The 21,922-nt window shown below is 43.8% G+C and overlaps 1 protein-coding gene across 2 annotated transcripts; it reads right to left on the reverse strand.

Moving 5' to 3' along the window:
• Window positions 1-378: 378 nt before the first annotated feature.
• ints2 (integrator complex subunit 2) lies at window positions 379-21,300 on the reverse strand. 2 transcript variants are annotated; one of them, XM_038990167.1, is made up of 25 exons: window positions 20,954-21,300; window positions 20,041-20,364; window positions 19,339-19,477; window positions 19,036-19,138; window positions 18,737-18,850; window positions 15,850-15,980; window positions 15,473-15,643; window positions 15,131-15,351; window positions 14,784-14,909; window positions 13,098-13,169; window positions 12,258-12,372; window positions 11,750-11,818; window positions 11,354-11,488; window positions 10,899-11,078; window positions 8,414-8,525; window positions 7,648-7,752; window positions 6,993-7,157; window positions 4,479-4,680; window positions 3,527-3,652; window positions 3,147-3,354; window positions 2,526-2,807; window positions 1,899-2,006; window positions 1,609-1,714; window positions 1,146-1,322; window positions 379-860 (listed from the first exon to the last, which is right to left on the reverse strand). In XM_038990167.1, exons 2-25 carry the CDS (start codon window positions 20,331-20,333, stop codon window positions 679-681), a joined length of 3,642 nt encoding a protein of 1,213 aa, XP_038846095.1. In that variant the 5' UTR covers window positions 20,334-20,364; window positions 20,954-21,300; the 3' UTR covers window positions 379-678. The 2 variants fall into 2 exon arrangements, with proteins under 2 accessions (XP_038846095.1, XP_038846094.1); XM_038990166.1 differs by having other exon boundaries at window positions 20,041-20,372.
• Window positions 21,301-21,922: the final 622 nt, after the last annotated feature.

Genomic DNA, 21,922 nt, shown 5'->3' on the forward strand with positions numbered 1-21,922 from the left:
CACACAATGCGAACAAAACAAAGATCTACACACAAGCAAGAGGCATTTCTCAATCGATACAAAATATGGATGTACTATATTTCGGAGTTCTTTAGTGTTTGTAGAACCATCTGTAACTGGACATTTATAAGATAACTGTTCTCCAGAACCGAGAACGAAGAGAGTATCACCAATACCAGGTTAGTTGGTGGCGTTTTCCATTAGCCAAGCAGTAACCTAGTATGGAAGCATTCACATATCAGTGTTGCTAACAGCAGCCAACGTTGCTGCAGAGTGGAGCGCAACTGCGCAGATACTGTAAGTGCGTAGTCTTGCATCGCGCTCATTTGCAATATATGCGGTTGATCCTGCTGCTTGTGGCAATGTCATAACGATGAGTCTCAGTTTAAGTTTTTTTTAATACAAACAAGATGTACAATACAAAAACACTACATAATTCAAGGTTACCTGATAATTTCAAAAAAACGTATTTTTTTGCTGAGAAAGAAGTCAGCTTAGAAAAATATTTTTACAATGGTCAAGAAAACAGACCTACAGCATATTGTATCTTTCATTACCTACAAAACACAGACGTCGCACACTACAACATACACATTGAAAATAACACTCATATCTAAAGGTACAACCCTGCACCAGCCCCAGTGCTCCCTCCACCTGCACACCTGCAAGTCTCCGTGTCTATAGTCCGTGTTGGCTGGTGCTGATGATGTCCATGAAGGTGGCTTCTATCCTGTAGCAGAGCTGGACATCCGGGTCGGCACCACCCAGCTCCTCTGCTGCCCTCTGGGGAAGGCTCAGCTTGGACTTGTCCCCTCCTGGAACCAACACCTCCTGGGGCTTCTCCTTCAGGTACTGCAGCCCTGAGGGAGGGGGGTACAGGAGAGAGAAGAGGGATGTTAGACTATACTGCTATTGATGCACCTCTATTATATTCCAAAGCACACAAAAACACATTTCATTACACTAACCGTGATAAAGACTGATGGCTAAGGGCCGAGACACATTGGTTTTTATCAATAAATCATCATTTTTATCAACTTCCACTGCCCTCCAATACTTTCCTCTTCAGTTTCCTCCTCAATTCCTGCCCCTTGGTTGGAGAGCGAGGTAGAGGCAGTGTTCCCTTTCAACACACACACACTTACTGGTGATGAGCGGGTCGATGTCCCTGGTCTTGGTGGACACGTCGGAGGCACAGACCTGTCCCACCTGCACCAGCAGGGTCGCCACGTCATCGTAGAGTGGAGGGAAGGCCTGGCAGAACGCCACCAGGCACGGCAGGGTAGGCATGAAGAAGGAGAAACGCTTGGCACGGGTCAGCACTGAGGGAGAGCGATAGAGAGAAACATATGAACATCATGAACAGCAAGGAGACTAGAACAAGCTGTACCTAGACCTAACAGGGGAAAAGGCTGTTATGAGTGATGACAATGCTGCACTAACAGAGACCCACCAGGAGATGGCACTAACATACCAGAGTACAGAGACAGGGAGACACTGCCGGTAGGACATGATGCAGTAAGGGGAGGGAAAAAAAGGGCCAACAATGACAGGGTAGAGACGGGGGAGGTTGAGAGTGATAGATAGATAAAGCGAGAGAGAGCTGACCTGTGAGCAGCGTGGCCATGACGCTGACGGCCAGGCGGGCCACGCTGAGGGACTTGGGCAGTGCGTACTGGGTACACAGGTGGGACAGCAGCTGGATGGCAAAGATCTGTAGAGGGAGACAAGAACCATAGTTAATGCCAGTACTTTCTGTCCAGAAAGACAGGTTTCAGTAGAAATGTTGCTTAAACAGGCCTGGAAACAAATTGATGTAAAACACTGACAAAGGCACAGGGCTAATCTTGCTCAGCTTTGTGGGCTTGGATGCCAGATGAGGACACAGGGGGGCTCACCTGTTTCTCCAGCTGGGGCTGGGCCAGCAGCTCTGGGATGAAGTCCAGGCAGATATGGATGGAGGGGATGCCAGCCACGGTCAGGGGTAGCAGAGCTTGAGGGTAACCCTGAGACAGAAGGTGAGAGAAAAAAGGAGACAGAATGGAATGAAAGTAAAAAGAGGAGTGAAAAGCAGAGGATAAGTAGTAGCTTTGACTGAGCTTCTGTCTTGTGATGTAAACACACAGGGTAGCCGCAGCGGCAGCTTGTGTGCGCAGCATGGATCCAAGAAGGCAGGATTACTGCGACAGAGGGGCAGGATTGTGTTGATGAAGTGAAACATATGGCAGCTTCCTACTACTGGGACTGATGCAGTCATTCAGGCTGCAGGACATTCCTTCCCCTCTCACGACTCACACACTGATCACTGACAACAGCTCTTCTGTGGCACACGGGAAAACACATTCATAATCTCAGCCTGTAGACGCCATTTTGTTATGCTGTTTGTTATGACTAAATGCTGCTATGACGGGATCATATCTGTATTGACACTTTCAGACCTTGAAGCCTTATCGACAAAGGGGCTAGGGGTCCGTTTGGAATTTGGAAAAAAAAACATCTCTTGTACGTAGTAGAACAGTGTTCACCTGGAAGTGCACCAGTTTGGCGATGTTGGGGTCAGCGATGAACATCTGGTGCAACAGACAGCAGATGAGACACTGCACCTCCCTCAGGTCACTGAGTAACCCCCCATCCAGCTCGCCATCCCCTTCTGCTCTCCTGGCCCCCTCTTCCTGTTTGATGGGCCCGGGCGCAGCCCTCATGCTCTGGAGCAGGCTCTCAGCGTCGCCCCCAGCCACTAGGGGCCCAGTCTGCACCTCTGAGGTGGGCAGACACACCTCCAGCAGGATCTGGACTGCAGCACTGTCCTGGAGTCAGAGAGAAGAACAAGACAGAGACGTAATGTGAGATTCTACCTACAACTGAAATGACTGACGTACTATACACTGTGTGTCTGTGGACACGTTTTACTATACTTGTGAGTACCAGAAGTCCTCAGAAGAATAGTAAACCAACTAAAATTCTGATAAGTGAGGACATTTTGCCGGTCCTCACTTGCAAAAGGGCTATTTTTAGAGTTAGGATTAGATTTAGGGAAATTAGGATTTTGAATGGGAATCCATTGTTGGTCCCCAAAAAGTCCTCACAAGTATAGTACAGCTGTGTGAAAGAGTATGTATGAGTGGGTGTCTCTCCCACTGTGTTACCTGAGCGGCCAGCAGTGCATTCTTCAGCTCCTCTCTGGTGACCTCTGGGGTGTCTGGCTGTCCAGCCTGTCCCAGGCCCAGGTTAGAGATGGTCTGGCTCTGCCGGTCAAAGTCCGCTGTTTCCTTCAGGTGGGAGTTGAGGTAGGCCTTGGAGGCCAGGAGGTAGCCATTCAGCATGTGGAGGACAATGTCCATCAGAGGGGGACACCTGAGGAAGGGACACAAAGATGTTATTTACTCACATAATGATGTAGGCTTCATTGTGTTTAAACAGGAAATACATTTTACAAATTCCAAGTGTACAATTGCAAAACAATACATTGGGATTAAATATCTTGAGCCCTTCTCCAGCCCAAAGATAACCATGTGCTGTAGCCTACCTGTAGACCCTTTGGTCACAGCGCAGCACGATGAGGGGGTCAACCATCAGGTCATTCTGAATATACCTCTGCTGCCTCAGCATCTTCACTGAGGGCTGCAGGGCATTCACCGTCATCACCCACAGCCTGGAGTAAAACACAGAGGAAAGAAAGCAGGGCCATGGTCAGTGGGGAGAAAATGTTTTCAGACAAAGTGCCCCAGTGATGTATTACCTGAACTTGTCCAACACATTTTAATTTTCTGTTGCAGAACGTTTTGCTACGCTGTGGACTTCTAAACACAGTCATAAGGTTTCTTTATAGGGATTATGTTATTACTAGCTATACAGTAGCCTGTTGCAGCAGATCTATTTTGTGATGATCAAATCTATTCAATTGCTAACACCTTTCAGTTTCCCATTGAAAACTCCAATGGTGCATTCAAGCAAGGACAAGCTGTCCTTTCAGACAGAGAAGCAGCTACCACCAGTTCTCTTCACCCAGTCTGTTGTCTGTGTTCCCTCCTGCAGACTGTATGACATTAATCAAATGGTTCCTGTGAGAGGCCGACACTCCCAACACCAGCTCTCCCTTCCAGCTTCATCACTCCTTCCTCCCCACAGGCCTCCCTCTGCACAGCACCATTCAATACCACCACAGACGGTTGAAGAGGGGATGAGGAGGGGGAGGAAAACAATCCATTATGCCCCAAACCCTGGAGAGTCCCCTCCCTTTTTCCTGCCCTGAGCTGTCGTGTCCTCGTTACAGAGCAGCTATTCGTGCATGCGGGGATTGATTGGTCCGCCTGCCTGCTCCTGCCGACTGTAGCTCTGTGCCCCTGGAAACACTGGGGCACTGAGGGTCCACCCCCTTATCACCACCAGGGAAGACACAGAAATGGAATTTAACATGAACCGCATCTCTGGTCGCGACATCCAGCAAACAAGCCCTTCCTCTCTATAATATTGCTGACCTGCGGGGCATGACAGTGTTGAGGACCATCCAGAGCTTGTTGAGGGTCTGGGGGATGCGTCGGGGGACACTGGGGCCCAGTAGCAGACCCATGCTACCCGTCAGAGCCTCGGCGTAGGGGATCAGGTCTCCAGCTGACAGCAGGGTCAGGTGGTCCAGCATTCTCATAAGTCTGGGACCACTGGAGGGAACCTTCTGGAAGGCTGGGAGAGAGGGAGGAGAAGAAAAAGCTTTTAGTGAAAGAGTGGAGTCTTAAAAAGGGCCGATCCTGGATTCGAAAAAACAAAAAAGCGGACACCCAGGAACTTGTTTTGATAAACTGCCGAGTATGGCTGAACAATTTATCGAATTTACATAAAAATTGCATATCCATATCGCAAGAGATCCATATTTTTGGCAATATTTTGAAACACCATTCAGCCGCCTGTAACATCCGTTTTCATAGTTTACTCCGATTGTAGTTTCTTCCTCTAGGATGCTTTTCCACACAAACCAAGTCCCGCCCCCTGTCACTCACTCAAGCAGGCAGCAGTTCTCCTCGTTGTAGACTCACTCTCAACAGAATCCAAACAAGAACGATGCTGCATACTTTGCTTCTTAAAAATAAATCAATTTTTATTTTTGTGTATCTTGCCATCAGCAAATGCTAGTTAGTTAGTCTTAGCAAGCTGCATGTGCCCAATTCTTTGGGCCGTTAGCTGCTAATGCAATTTGCCAACACTAACTAGCAAGCTAAATGCACTGACTGAGATAGGGCAAATCTGGCTAACAAACTGTAGCTCTAATACAGTGGTGGTGTAGATCAACATGTTTGTGCTAGCATGTTCTGAATCAGAGAGGAATAGCAAAGCATATTCTAAAAACTTTGTCTGAATGTAACAGCTATTGAAATCTAACTAGGGTTCCCTGGGAACGAATTACCAATATTTAGGTTCCTGCCCCGTCACTACTCCTACCTGTCTTTTTCGTTCGTTGTCATGCTAAACACTGTATTTCAACCATATATTTAGAATAATTATTCTATATTATTTCAACAGTTCATCCAAGTGTTTTATAAATATCGGAAGTCAAATCGCAATATTTTGTGCAAAATAAATAAAATAATTTGTGATTAGATATTTTGACCATATCATGCAGCCCTACAGCTGAGGGATGGGGCTGGAGAAATGAAACCTTATATTTAATTTAGAAGTCCAAAAATAAAAATGTACAAATCCCAGACTGCCCCTTTAACACAGTTTATTTAGGGTTGGTTTCCCAGACACAGATCAAACCTAGTCCTGGACTAAAAAGCACTTAATGGAGATTTGTTGTGCAGGCCTAAAATTACTCTGGGTTTGGGAAACTGGCCCAGAGTGTTAATAGATTGGCTTGATACACTCTAGTCTCCTTTCCTTTCACTCCACTGATCTGAAACCACAGGACAGCCTGAAGGTGATATAGCAGAGGTCAATCGTGAGGCTTGCTTTCACCTGTCCACTTATTTCACATCAATGTGGATGGAGGGAGCAGATGGCATGGGTAGAAAGGAGAAAAAGCAAGAGAAAGAGAGAGAGTGAGAGTATACACATCTCTCTAGTCTCAACTCCTCTCTCTTCTGCTCTGTTCTGCAGCTGATTCACTTAAAAGGTCAACCTCCCCAACAACAGAGGCTGTTAATATCACTATGACATAAAAGCACTGCTTGCATCCCAGGCTCTACTGAACACCACCAAGCCTCTGTTTTGCTGCAGTGTAGGATCCCTCCTCTCCTTCCCTCTCTGTGTCCACTGTAATCCAGGAGACGATCGCCTCTGGGCCTTCTCTTTCTAAAAACGTCTACTTTTCTCCATGGCACACTAGTGAAATTACTTACATAACAAAGAAACAAGCTCCAGGTTACGATTCAAATGTAAAGATTTTCTTACAAAGAAAATTTATTTTGTTTTTGATGGGGAGAATTTTGGATTAAATGTGCGTGTAGATAGATTATTTCCCTCCTAATCAGATATAGTTTTACAGATGAGATTAGCAGTGCCTTGGAGCTATGCAGCAGTAGTAGGTCTGATTCCCTGACAGAGAAAGTATTTGCGTCTCAAATTGCACCCTATGCCCTATAGTGCATATTTAGGGGAAAGGGTGCCATTTGGGATGCACCCATGATGATCTACCAGGGGGCTCCATCTCTCTAGAGGCCAACAGCAGCATGATAATCTGACACTGAAGCCCTTACTGCAGGATAACAACACACTTTACATCACATGACCCTTTGTTTATCCCACTCACTATTACGGAGTCTAGAACTACTCTTCTATGTTGAGTCCCAACTACCTTCCCAAAGCCCAACACTGCACATTACTCTTTATTGGCCTCTTATAAGGCTTCTTCAACAACTAGCCCCATAAAATCTGATGTAAACTCACCATTCCCAAAACTGTTCTCTCCACCCTAACCCTAAACCCCATTCCACGATTCCCCTCAACCTCCCCACTCCCTCAACCTCCCCACCCCACTCCCTCAACCTCCCCAGTCTCACCGTCGTGGAGTTGTGTCTGGGAGTATCTGCAGGTGTTAGAGGTGAGCAGCATCCTCCGGAGCAGAGGCAGGGTTCCTGTCACCTCCTCCTCACACACCCAGTCCTCCACCATACACAGGTGGGGGTAGTTAGTGGCCAGCAGCCGCAGCAAGGCCGAGTGGAGGCCTGGGGAGGGGGGAGGATAGGAGAGGAGTCAAAAGACATGACATTAAAACAAGCAAAGGAAAAGAACGCTGACCCTAAAGAAGGCTAATACACTGAAATAAGTTATACACACAGTGTTACAAATTAGCAGGTAAGAATGGCTTGCATTAGGTTGATGGTAGCCTACACTAAACACTGGCTACCTGGCAAATGAGTGCCTAACTAAACTTGCTGGAGCACCAAAAGAGAAAGTGTAGTAGGTTAATCAGTAGGCTAACTAGTTGCTTTCATAACATTAACTGGTAAAAAATATAATAAATTACATTTTAAGTTACAAATTATACACTTTTGACTCCCTAAATGATCTGGGTACACTTTGCATATACATAGAATCTATGTTGATGGGGCTTTAAATATGACCGATTAAAAACAATGTCTATTCAAAAGGCACTCCAACCCCTACTTACTGTAATAAGTACTTAGGGATACCCTCTACATTGGATGTACTTACCCCCCAACTCCTGTTGCAGGCCCTGGGCCTGGGTGATGAGGTATTTGATGGGGATCTGGTCCATGAGTATGGCAGAGTACGACTTAGGCTTCCTCTGCATCAGAGCTGAGGAGAGAGGAGAGGTTGATTTGGCCCTGCTGTCTATTTAAAAACACCCTGTGTGAGTACTACCAGAGTGGGGTGATTCTTCACTGAAATGGCTTCAATAACAATGCTGATGGGCATCATTACTCCTGCTTGAAGGGTGCAGCAGCACAACAATTAAGAAGGAAGCATATGTATAAACTAACACAGACACAATGAGGACTAATGAAGGGTGGGAAGACCTTATCATCCAAGAAATACTGACTCTGCCAAGTCCTTCAGTCCAGTAGGTAACACCTCCCCTGGACATTATACTTGGCTGGCTATTGAGAATAAATGGAAGCTTGAAAGAAAGCCAAGCCAGCCAAGCCAGGAGGGGAGAAAGGAATCCCCCATAGCAACACACAGTTTCCTAGTAGCTTAACAACAGGACAACGCCTGCCTTTTCTCTTGGTTCCCTGACACTCTCTCTCTGTCCATTCCAAACACAGCATACCTTCTTCAATGGAGAAGACAATGAAAGTGCCTGAGTGGAGAAGAAAAAGCAGCAATAGGGTGGCTAGGAGAGAAGCCAAGGGTGGCTGAATGAATGAAGTTCAGGAGTAACATACACTAAGGTACTTGTATTTATTAGGGGATCCCCATGGTACATACCCAGGAGGAGATCGTGTAGGATACATACCCAGTTGTTTAGTGTTGGACAGGAGAGCCTCCTCATAGGACAGAATATAGTAGAGGATGAGGAGCTGTGTGGTGATGCTGTATCTGGAACGCACCGCTCGACCACCCTCTCCCTGCCAGAGAGAGAGATGGAGAAAGAGAGAGCGAGATCGGGGGGAGACAGATAGAGAGTGAGATAGAGGAGGAGAGAAAGAGAGGGAAGAGAGCAGGGAGAGAGAGACAAGGAGAGGTCAGGGGCAGGTCACCACAGAGTGTTCTACACTGCAGGGCCAATGGGCTACTAGCGACAAATGGCCCTCTCTCTGACCTTCTAGGGCAACCAAGGCAGAATAAAAGAACAAAGTGGATGACAGGACATGAATACGGCGTTGCTGATGTATGACATCGTTAAATATCATGTCAGTGGCTGCAGACAGCCCAATAGACCAGGGAGACTATAATGATATTAAAGGCAATTTACTCCCAATGGCCTCTAAACATAACGAATGGTCAGATTAATTGAAACGGACCAACTACCATTTAACGTGAATATTTTACATGGTGGCTTTGTATAGCTGCTTGCTTTTAAATCTGCACCATCCAGTGATTGTGTCAAACCTTGTTTATCTCCAAAGCATGTACAACCTATATTTTACAGCATGCGGGGGGATGGATACATGTATATATTTGGGCTGTTAATAGAGCTAGTTTGATCTGTCTGACATGTTTTTCTCATATTAATTAGCCGTTGATGGAAGGGGTTTTGACCCCTTGCACTGTCTCCACATTTCACTGCCTGAAAATTAAATAAAAAAATGGATTCAATTCGATTTTTTGCTCCAACCGATCTACACAACCTACTCCACATTTCAAAGTGACATTTATTTTATAGAACATTTCCCAAATGAATAAAATAAAGACCCCTGGGTTAACACTTAGTGGAAGCACCTATGGCAGCCATACTCGATATTCACATAATAATCAGAATTCCCTTGACCACGCCCATAGATTGTTCTCCCCCAAACACTCTTTCCTACTGACCACCATTGTAAAATAAGAGCCAACTTCATCATCAATTATACAGAAATAACAAAACACACCGAAAAGCTGCTGTATTCTTCAATGTACACGTAACCAGGTTAAAAGCCCCAACCTACAGTTCGAAATGCTCCCATGTAGGGAAATGGAGCCTGCAAGAAGATCCCTGTGGCTTCAGGCTATTTGGTGTGGGAGTGGGAAATGTGGGGACGCTGTGTTCAAGTAGGCGACACGTAGCTATGTGTGTGGAAAACATTTCATCACAGGTAAGACTTTTAACTTGTTCAGTATAGTCCGTGTAACTCCACTCACTACTTGTAGCTGTATAGTCCGTTTGTTTGTGTTGTTGGTATTGGCTAGCTGTTCCGGTCAGTAGATAGCTAGCACTCACGCAGGCCTACAATATTACATTTTTCTAAGTAGTGAGAATGGTCAGGAAAAGTCATTTTTAGACATGTACTTTTCTTAAATGTAGTTTTGTAATTGACTAAAACAAGCAGACAACAAAAGGTCACGTTCTATCGAATACCGACAGCGACTATTACAGCTGTGGATCATATTAAATAAGATTATAGCAACCTTGCATTACTCTGAGGGCAACATAAATCTATTGTTTTTGTATAAATTGCTCAAGCTCAGTAAATTTGGTTGGGAATCATTGATGGAAAGCAACATTCAAACCTTGCCTCTGAATTTCAAGATTTACGTATAGACTGCGACTGGACCATTCAGCACCTCTTGGCAAGCCATTCTGTGTCTTTACCAATGAAATGTAATTGTCCCACTGAAAAATAAAACTATCCCAAGATGATTTAAAAAAAAAAAAAATATTTAACCTTTATTTAACCAGGTTAGGTTTACAGGAAAGGACAGTGGGTTTTCCTCTTACTTTTTACCTGGGCTTTGCTACTTTCATATTTATTTTGATGCTGACAAACTCCCCAGTCCCTGCTAGTGAAAAGCATACCGATAACATGATGCTGCCACCACAATACTTGAAAATTAAGAGGATCAACAACAATGCATTCACTGCACATTATTGGCCTGTATGACTAAATTAATAGAATGAAGCCTGTGTTAAAAAAAAAATCCACTCAATTTATTCTGTTGGCAACAAGGCCGTTAAGTAATACTGCACGACAAAGGAATTACATTTTTGGCCTAAATTAAAAAATACAGGTTTGGGTGAAAACCCTATGTATGTTTAAGTATTGTGGTGGCAGCATCATGTTATGGGTATTCTTGTCACTGGCAGGGACTGGGGAGTTTGTCAGCATCAAAATAAATATGAAAGGAGCAAAGGCTAGGTAAAAAGTAAGAGGAAAACCCACCCCAGTCTTTAGAAAACCTTACCCCCTGTGTGTGTGTGTGTGTGTGTGTGTGTGTGTGTGTGTGTGTGTGTGTGTGTGTGTGTGTGTGTGTGTGTGTGTGTGTGTGTGTGTGACGTGCGTGTTTAAAAACTCATTCACCCCTGCAGTGGAGCCTTGGTAGACGGTGAGGATCTCCTGCTCAGTGATTGGCTGGTTGGTGGCCTCAGGGTTGGCCTTGGAGGCTGGGGTCAGGATGGAGTTGATGTACACATCGATGAGGGGCAGCAGCTGGGTGTGGAGCGGGGTGGATGTCTCACACAGCTGCCTGTAGATCCAGTCCTATTGGAGACATGGAATTCAACAGTATTAATGTGTATATTAATATGTATTTGTTGTATATACTATTGTACCAAAAAGGCTAGTACCAGTAAACAGTTAAACTATTTATCAGGTGTAAGTGCTCTTTCCCATATCTCCTTTTATAGCAAGTGGAATTCACCATGCTGCTCACCAAAGCCACAACCCTCATTAATTGGTAACCAGTAGATGGAGCCATGAATGAACAGAAAAGGCATGAGGCCAATAACAGAACCACAGACTGGAGAACGGCCTACCTTGATGGAGACCTTGTGCTTGGTGAAGGCTCTGCTGCGGAGCAGCTGGTAGATACAGTGGATGGGCAGGAAGCCTGTGATGTTGGCACTCAGGTTGTTGGTAACCGCCACCCTCACAGCGTGGGCAGTGACCACCTCGAGAAAAATCAATACAGTTTCAATACACCTGGCCAAAACTACGGATGGAGGATCAAATCAGTCCAAATACAAAAAAATGAATAATGAAACAAGTTGAAAACTTGAAATAGGTAAATCATTATAATTACTGAAATGTTGAAATAATATGGCACTGTATAGCAAATAAACAACATGTAAGTCATAAAGAAATATGCTATCTAAAAAGATTAGGCTGTGGACTGTGGACAAATTGTATATATGGCTGTGTGGATGAAGTACCTGCTCAGTGAAAATCTCCTGGGTAAAGATGGTCTTCATTTTGCTCAGAGAGCTGGGCTTAATTGCAATCTGCAGGGAAGAAAGGGTGGCATTTACCAAGAGATCAGTTTAGACTGGTATCATTTACAGAAGGATCAGTTAGACTGGTATCAACCAAGAGAGTTGCTTATATTGCAGCCAGTACCTAGTGAAAACATCCTGAGGGCAATGAATGAACCTGGCAGTTAATAATTCCACTCTATTCATATTGGATAACAGAAATTCTACATGACAAAAGCAGAATGGATACAGTGCCGACAGCCTAGGGTGAGAATAAAATTCAATACAACCAAATTACATTGCACCCTCTTTCTCTGAGAAATGAAGTGACAGCCAAAATAACTGAACACAACAGTCAGTGTATTGGCAGGCAGCCCTCTGTTTGTAGGCTCCCTGCATAGCTGAAGTGGAGGAAGTACAACAGTTAGCCACTCTCCCTCTGACTGGACTATCGATCCCTCCACCTTACCTTCATCCCCAAAGTGGAGCAGACCAGCTCGATGATGGCGCTGAGCTGGTTGCTATGGAAATACATGGCAACCAGTAATAGCATCTCTCCGAAGGAAGCGGCGACCCCTGCAGCACTGTACACACAAGAGTGTGTGAGAGAGGGAGAGAGAGAAAAAAAGGGGGTCAGGAGAGACAGAGGAGAGAGAGATTTAAACCGGCGGCTTACAATGCATCTTAGAGGACAGCACTTTAATAAAATGATTATGCCCAGCTATATTAGACACCCCCCTCCTCCGGCCTAGTGTCCCCTCCACGGCGCCGGCCAACACTCATCTACCATCCCAGAGGGGGAGTTGGGCTGCTGCAGTGATAACTCATGGTTCAATGAAGGGCTTATTACATTTTTAAAAGCCTGTCGGGGCCTCCCGGGTTTGTTCCCCCTTCCAGCCCAACTCCCACCCTCATCCATCACCACCCACCCTGCCTCGCATCCCTGCACTGTTTGTTTTGAGACGAGCTCTGTCTGGCCTCAGCCTTTCTCCTACCAGAGAAAAACAGGGAACTCTGACTGGAACTGGGGGCATGAAAAAGAACACTCAGAGCACTTTTTTGTCAGACATTGTTAAATTCTGAGCCTGTTTAACTGGAAGACAATTACTGAATGTCGAGAGACCCGTATGACTCATGTCATCATGACCATTTTGGAGGTTTGCTAATGAAATGCCCATATCATGTGAAATGATTGCACCGATTGAAGCGGAATCAAGGAAAGCTAAAGTATATGAAAGAAAATACATACTGTTTGAACCCAGGTCTGGTAATGTCTATCATCACATAAGGACCAGGCCACCATCCTCACCTCTCAAAGTACTCCTCTTCTTTGATCATCCAGCTGAGCCACATCACCATCAGCTGCTCCTGCTCCGGGGTGCTGCAGGAGAGACACAATATCACACAACACCGTCACGTAGCCACAGATACCACTCAGTATAACGCTCCAGAGAAGCCACCTGTTTAATCTGGCTCTGTTAACCCAGCGAGAATCTTTCTGCCATCTGCTTAGTAGTAGATACAAAGACTACTGTTAGCCTTTCACTGTCACATTGACACATTAGATCAGAGCTGTGAATACTTTGTACTGTGTTCGTTTGTGTGATTTTTATACTAGCAGGGCTCGACATTAACGCTTGTCCTCTTGTCCAGGACAAGTTTTAAAAAGTCCGACAAGAATAATAGATTTAAGTTGTTAAATCACAATATCAAACAATTACTCCGATCAGAATTGGATCAAAGGCCAACATTGGAATAATATTAAAATCGACTTTTAATGTACATAAATAAAAATGCCTACGCGCATATTAGCTACAGCCTCTCATGTCCAAACCGATGTTGACATGAGGGATGCTCCAAACTTGAATTACTTTTAATTATATAAATATAGGCCGAACGGCAGTCATGTTTGACAAATATAAGGAATGATAATTAACATTAACACCTAAAGGCCTGATTCGGTCAACAAAGGGGGCACGTTACTTCAGATCAAGTGGTCACAAGACTGGAGAGTTAAGGGCCGTGCCTGTTGAGCACCACACATCACCCACCTTGAATCTGAGTGGAGGCGGTGAGCATTTTAAAATGATTTAACCATAAACGTAATTGTTTAAAACCTAGACGTTTTATGTCATTTTATGAAGCATGTCTTACCTTGTTTTAAAGTAGCCTAGCCAAAATACAACCACAGAAATGTTGAGGTAATTATTTTATAAATAATTAATTAATTGAAACCAGCATTTTTCTCATGTTCTATTGGTTTTCAAAACCAGCATTATTTTATTGTCCAGCAGCAAAAGACATAATTTTAGCCATATTAGTAACCCATGCTAGTTGATACATCTTTAGAGCCCCCCTCATTCTTCATTTGTAATGGATATTTTCATCTCTGTCACATGAAACCACTTGCACGTGCAATGCACTTTTGAGAACAGTGTTTTCCCGCTAATTGCAAGTTTTGGAACATTCGCACGTACCCTAAAGCCATGTGCACTGTTCAAGCTTATAATATGAAGAAATAAAAGTTGAAAAACATTTTAAGCTAATTTTGGATCCCTAGAGGGAATTATTTTATAAAGAGATGAAAAAGTATTTGGTTGTAATTGTAGCCTAATGTTGTAATATTTTATAGGCTAACAAGGGTGGCCAACTATCCTCCAGGAGAGCCTTTAAAGGGGAGTGTTGTATTTTGAGACTGGCTTGAATATACAAAGAAGCCAATAGGCTTCTGATTCTCTATGGTAAAAAAAAGATAGCAATGCGTTTTAAAATTGTGTTACAGACCATTTAACATTTTGAAAAGTATTACTTATTTTATTTTTTTATCTGTCCTTCTTGTCCAAAGGACAAGTGGCTAAAAAAGTTAATGTCAAGCCCTGACTAGTATTGCCCTCTCCTCCCAACCATTTAATGTGTTGAACACGTCAGTGTCATTCTTTCTTGACGTGTGTTTTTATAAGTCAAATTCATATAAAGATGTTGCTCGTGGTCCTACCTGACGAGTGTGGGGAAGGCCAGTAGTTTACAAAAGGACAGAGAGACAAATCGAACCCCAGCTGGAGTGGCCGGGGGTCGACTGGTCATGAGCTGGAGGAGCTGCTCTGCCTCCTCATCAGTGGGCCTGTCAACGGGGGAAAGACACACACATTACTTCAACATGTCACAAACACACAATTACAAAGACACAGAAATCTTCCAAAGTTTAATTACATCCTTTAAAAAAAACTCACCTAAGGTACAAACTCCCCCCTCATGAAAATAATTAATGAACATTTCAAACAGTGGAACTATCAGAGACCATCAGTGCTATCCCAACTGATCTCCCCTCCCTCTGTCACCTACCTGAGTCCTGCGATGCCCATGAGGGCACAGTAGAGTCTGAGCAGGGCGGAGGCCTTCACCACGTGCTCCTCCCGGAGACCAGAGTACCCAGAGCTGCTCTCTGCGTCCTCCACACTGTCGTTGGGCTCGTGGGTGCTGCGCGACCGGGGCAAGATGGCCACCAGCTCCAACAACAGCTGCCTACGCATCTGCCACAGCACTGAACTGCTCTCACGCTTCCTCTGAGGGAGGGAGGGGAGTTTTGTAAGAGAGTAGAAGGTATCGGTGAGACCGGTGTGTGTGTTTGAGGAGCAGAATGTACATTTGTATAGTTCAAATCTCACTGTAGGCAGTGTTCCTCACCTGTTGTCCGTTGCGTATGAACATGCTGAACCAGGTGCGTACTTTCCCATTGGTGCCCAGCAGCAGCCCACTGACGTAGGACACCAGAGGGCTGACTGCATCATCGGCCGTGTCAGGCTTATAGTCCAGGGTCAGGGCCACACCCAGACCTGGCAGGTGACACTCCTCCACCTGGGGAGGACAAACACACAGTGGACACGACAGCATGACAGTTTTCATCGGGGCAGCAAACAGCAGTGGCATTTGCACAGCTCTACGGTTTTAGAGCCGAGCTGTACTGTGCTGGCCCGGTTACAAATCCATCCTAGTTGCTGGAAAGGACAAATGGTTCATGTCAGTACGACAGTGTGAAAAAGGCATAAGAGAGATGGACTCACCACCATGGCTCTGATGTTGAGTGCCTGGGAGGGGTTCATCTGACACAGCTGTCTCAGGGCCTCTGTCCTGCGTCTCCCTCCCATGCTCTCCTCATCCTGACGCTCCCCGTTCTTTATCAGGCCCCTGCACACTGAACACACCACATATATCAGTTACATGTTATGCGGAGAATGGTTGTTCTTTTCAGAGGATGTGTTACATTTTCTTATCAAAATACTATTTTACAAATACATCTGTATGAAATCTGTACAAATAAAAAAGTTATGGAATAATGGGATTTGACTGCTGAAATTTGATTTTGATAATACATTTTCATGTTTGGGTTATTCAAATAATTTGTTGTTATGAATAACAACAGAGGATATGAAAGATGCACGAAAACAAGCCATTGTTCCATGTTTTTAATCTTCTCTCAAGGATCTGTAACAATTGTTCTTTGTCCCGCCAGAGAATTTTCTCTGTCTGTTTGCTTCACCTTCAATGTCTGTAGCAGTGCATTATGCCATAGTAGACGGACTGCTTACAGAAATCCAACGAGGCATGGAATCATTGCTCATTTATTTGCCTGTAAATAAGATCTAATAGCTCTCAAAAGCACATGCACTTTAACAGGGCTTCTCTTTTTGACCGGTTATTCACTGTAACTGACAGTTTAAAAGACTAAATGTTTATGGCCAACTGAGACTGTGACATGCACTAAAACTAGTGCTGAGCGATTAGTGCTATTCGAGGTCGGTTTGGTTTTGGTTAGATTGTTTAAAAAATAATAACGGTTTTCGATTTCAATAAAAAATATTTTACATTATTTTAGAGCTTCCCTCAGCCATCACCTGCCTTTTTTTGGTGACAGAGTGAAATGCTGTAACCCAGAATAAAACAATTAGAGCCCCATTATGGTAGTTAATGCCCATTACGTCTTATCACTTACTAACCGTAACATATTCACATTACCGACTTTAAATCAAACATTTCAGTTGTGCATATTACTTATTTGATTACTATTATTTTTCATTCCTTAAAAAGCAACAAATCCCTGTGAATGGCCTATGTGGCATCGATATGAGTCAGAAACAGTTATTCTCGTGTCATATTTTACTACAAAGTGTAAATAGGATAATTTGTGCCATAAAGTCAGTCTTGTCTAAAACAGAGTTTGGAACATCTGTGCATCACAATGGGTAAATGAAGGTTGGGTTTTGATTTGACGATGTCCGTTTGCCCACTAACATGGGGTGAACAGCTGCGGTGATTTCTCTCTATCCAATAGCATAGACATTGAGACAGACCTGCCCAGCAGTCCAACTTCGTTTACATAAGACAACACGTTGAACATTCTTTTACTTGAGAAATACTGCACCAAACACCTAAGATGAACAATTGCGCAACTAAAACATCCTTGGCAAAAACATCTACATTTGTCATCTTATATTCATTCTGGGGATTTTGAGGAAGTGACATAGGCTTCCGTGACTACAGTGTCTCATGGGGGACAAACATTAACCAAACGAGGAATCAGTCAGGAAACACACCAAGACTGAAATCTTGTTTTTCTAATGACTAACAGAAAAACACTTGCCAATCTGCGTGTTCAGTGGTACTCAGGCAGTAGCAGCCAGCCAACAGTGGAGGCTGGTGGGAGCTATAAGAGGACAGGCTCATTGTAATCCTGAACTGGAATAAATGGAACCGAGTCAAACATGTTGTTTCCATATGTTTGATACAGTTCCATTGATTCCATTCTAGCCATTACATGAGCCCATAGCTCCTCACACCAGCCTCCACTGCCAGGCAACCATATTTTATTTTATTGATTTAACTAGGCAAGTCAGTTAAGAACAAATTATTGTTTACAATGACGGCCTACCAAAAGGCAAAATCCCTCCTGCGGGGATTTTGCCTTTTGGTAGGCCGTCATTGTAGGCAGTCATTAGCTAACTGAAACTATTTTAGCTTCCATCTCCCCTACTTAGAAAGAATTGCATATGCCATAAAAGACTCAAGGAGACCAAGTTAGTTACCACTTCATGTTCAAATTGTATTGGTCACATACACTTGTTTAGCAGATGTTATTGGGGGTGTAGCGAAATGCTTGTGTTTGCTTGTGTTTCCAACAATATCTAACAATTTCACAACATATACCTAATACAGACAAATCTGGGTAAAGGAATGGAAGAAGTAAATATGCTGGGCAAAGTTATGCCTCACACTTGATGCCTCAAGACAGGGCCCATTTCCCGCCCATTTATATGAAAGAGGCCAATTCCAATAGCAAGCCATGAGGATTCACTAATGTTCAGCGCTATGTAATGTCTGCCGACTGACTGCTTCCTTCTCGCTGGCCTCGCTAACGCAAATAAGCTATTGACTCAGGCCTGACCCCCTGGTTGATAAGAAGGCACCAGAGAGGCTGCTAGCAGAGCTAGATCTTCATAATGTATCTCTCAAAGCAGAGAACACACACACTCTGGGCCAGAAGCAAGACAATCATACTCATCATCTATATTATAAGGAGAACACATTAATCTAGTCCTACCTCTGGGGCTGAAACATTGTCCAATTACAAGGGGAAATACCTAACTGGGTGGAGAAATGTGGAATAGGCAGCCAATGTCAATAATTATCTGCCTAGAATTACATTGGGATCTATACAGACACTGATTATTCTATTAGATTAAATATACTCCACCTATAGACTAGGATCAGCTTGCCAAACATATGTGGGCTGCAGGCTCAATGAAACCAGCTAATCAACTAATGGGGTCTTATAATTAGTAGTACAGGTATGGTAAAGCTAAACAATTTGTGCAACATATTGTAACAGTCCAAACATAGAATATATATTTATTGTTAATTTTCATAGACATTATTTTGCATCTTTCACCCTACCTTCATTAAAGCTGTCAGGGACGTTGGCAACCAGCAGGCACAGAAACCAGTCACCGTTTCTCACATGCAGCAAAGCCTCTGCCACGTCTATGATGGGCAGCAGAGAGGGCAACTCTGAGGACAAGGGGGGGAGATTGCAGACATCAAACTTGGGGGTTCCGTGCAAAACCAGTTATTTGATCCGAGAAAAGCTTCAGCTTCCAAATCAAAATCAGAGAAATTGCTGATTCTCAAATAGGTATGTTTTAGAAAACTGGGTCATTTCCACATAATGAGGTATTTTCTATTGATGCGAGTACCTGCTTGAAGTATACAGAGAACATCTGCAACTTCTTCCAGGTAAACAGGGCTCTCAAATAGCTCAGAGGACTTCAGGAACCATTCCCCATTGGAATCAGCCACCTGTAAGACAAAACACAGCCAAATTAACAACACACAAATACAATATTGAGTATGATAAACTGGACGCTTGCTAAAGGCAGGGCCACGTGATTCAGTTGGGCGCTACCCATTGGTGGTGGAGGTGGTGAGTTTCCCCCTTGCCTGGTAAAGTACCATACACATGTTAAACTAACCCTGTGGGAAGCAGTGAGATGACTTACCTTGTTCATGATGGCCAGTAGTTCACTGAGTGCCAGCCTGAGTCTCCTGAGAGGGTCACTGTGTTCAAACTCCAGGGTGAGGCCATGCTGCAGCTGAGACACCAGGATGCTCTCTCCATTAGAGCCACCCGCCTTGTGCCTGTCAGAGGGGACACCACCACACCAGAACAATCAGTATCTCCGATCCACTAAGGCTGGGACAACACCAGTATCGCAATACTAATATTGCGATACTTGTTGGTATCGTGGCAAGGAAAGAAAACACTAAGCGGATTTATCTTCTTTAGGAAAATAGCCCTAATGTTGAAAACAAATCATTATGTTGTCATCCAGTCACATGTATTTATTTTCCAAGCTATAGCACACAATATTTTACATACAGTGGATTTTTAAAGGACAAAAGAGTCTACTTCATGTTTTCAATTTTTGCAATGGAAAAAATATTGCGATACTGGTCCTGACCCTACCATCCACACAACATGCTAAACAAACTCTTTACTCTGCTAAACAAAAGGGAGAGACAAAAAATATGTATTTGGTTTTGATTCTCCAAGTTTATTTATAAAAAGCTAAATATGAGGTTAGTCATTTTACTAACCAAACACATCTACTCGACCTGTATGAGTTGTTTACTTGAGTTGAGTGTCCTTTAGTGTAATAATACAGTTAATTAGTGTCTCTGAGATCATTCAAAGCTTTTACCTGAGTTGCTGCTCCTTCCTGGCATCCTGCTCCAAAGCATGGAAATCGACAGACAGGAGGGCCACAATGGAGTTGACAGCCTCCACCCCGGAGAGCAGGCGCAGGATGAGCTTCTTGTCCTGGGCCCAGGACTGGCTCTGGTCGGCTGGGGCACACAGAGCCATCCGAACCAGGCAGGGCAGCAGCAGCCTCAGCTCTGGGTCACTCAGGGCAGCCAGACGCACCACATCCACCTTCTGCATGGCCTCAAAGGCATATGGGCTGACAAACTGCAGCCCTGCACTTTCTGACATCTCTGCTGGTAGTCTGGGACTGGGTCCACACCTGAGAGACTGGACAGAGTGAGGTTTCTAGTTGATGCTGTCCTGATGCGCCAGCTTAAAGTTGAACTATTTGTAGCTTGGCATTCAAATGACTTGCTTCAGAAGTTTGTTGCTTTGGATTTGGAGCTTCAATGTTAGTGTTTTCCATGCAGTCATGTGCACAAAAATAATTTAGCATCCTTAGTTTATCAGCAAGTTAGCCAGAAAGCTGGTGACTTATTCAGGAACAGGCTGTGAATAAAAGGTATTGTTAACAATCCTACTAGCTAAGCTAAACTTGCTTTGTGCTGACTTCTTAGCTAGCTAACGTTATAACATGATCATGAAACACTTCCTGATGATTTTAAGAGCATGGAGCTTACCTAGTTAGTTAAACTAGTTTACATTAACATGATTTCACGATTAAAAAAATTGCAATAATGGGCTGATGTTAACATAACTAGTAGCTAGCTAGCTACCATGCTAGTTAGCTCAGTCAGCTACAGCTAGATAAGCTAGCCTAGTATGTCTGACGGTGGAGTTCTTTAAATATACATGTTATCATTAATCGATAATAAAACACGTGTCAACCGGTATAAATGTAACATTACCTTCTTTAGGGATGTTTCAACGAAGGAATGTAGCCTTTAGGACGTCAAACCTCTCACTCACGTAGCACAACAGCCACTCGTATGCATTCGCTGTATCCGTATTTCTCCTCCTAACAGTTAGCTAACGTAGCTAGCTCGCGAACTCTGACAGTCTCATTCTTACGAATCTGTCTGTACAAAGTAATTCAACCTATGTTCAGATAAATAAATATTTACAATATGATCACAATAAATTAATGTACATAAGTGACTACTTCAACATTAAAGGCTATATGGGCAAAATGTTCAGCCACCACCGCTAGCTAGCAGAGTGCCTGGGAGTAGCTAGCACTAGCATTACTAGCATGCATTCGGGCGCTCCGCGTGCACTTTTTGTCAGACTGCTGCTCTACCCCCCTGGATGACAGCCAAACAAAATCATGGTTGAATAAAGGAACAATATTAATACCTTATCTTTTAGCAACTGTTTTACAAAAGTCTATAATGCTTCTATAATGCTTTTTTCCTCTGATTATTCTACAGGGTTGAAGGATTTTGTTCCAGTGCAACATTGTCTAGTGCCAGCGCACACTGATGTTGAATCAGGTTAGAACTGGGCTAGAATAAAACCCTGCACATTCGGGTCTCCAGGACCGGGACTGTCAGTGCTTTCATCATCCTTGCGGACTACTATGTGCCTGAATCACAAGTCATTTTTTCTTGTTGACAGACTATTTAAAAAAATGCAGATCCTGTAACAATCCCGATTTGGACCATGACAAAACATTTTAGTTTAAAAAAACGGGCACTATTTGTATACATTGGAATCAGGTTTTTCTGAGTTCAAATAATATATTGATACATCTGTATACAGGCCTGTCTACACACAAAAGCAGACCATAGTCCATAGGCCTAGATTTTTACAATAGAAAATGTCTTGCAGTCTTATGCATGAATATGTTGAGGTGTCAGAAGTATGCAAGAGAAGAT

Source organism: Salvelinus namaycush, chromosome 3 (genome assembly GCF_016432855.1).
Source record: "Salvelinus namaycush isolate Seneca chromosome 3, SaNama_1.0, whole genome shotgun sequence".
Classification (NCBI taxonomy): domain Eukaryota; kingdom Metazoa; phylum Chordata; class Actinopteri; order Salmoniformes; family Salmonidae; genus Salvelinus; species Salvelinus namaycush.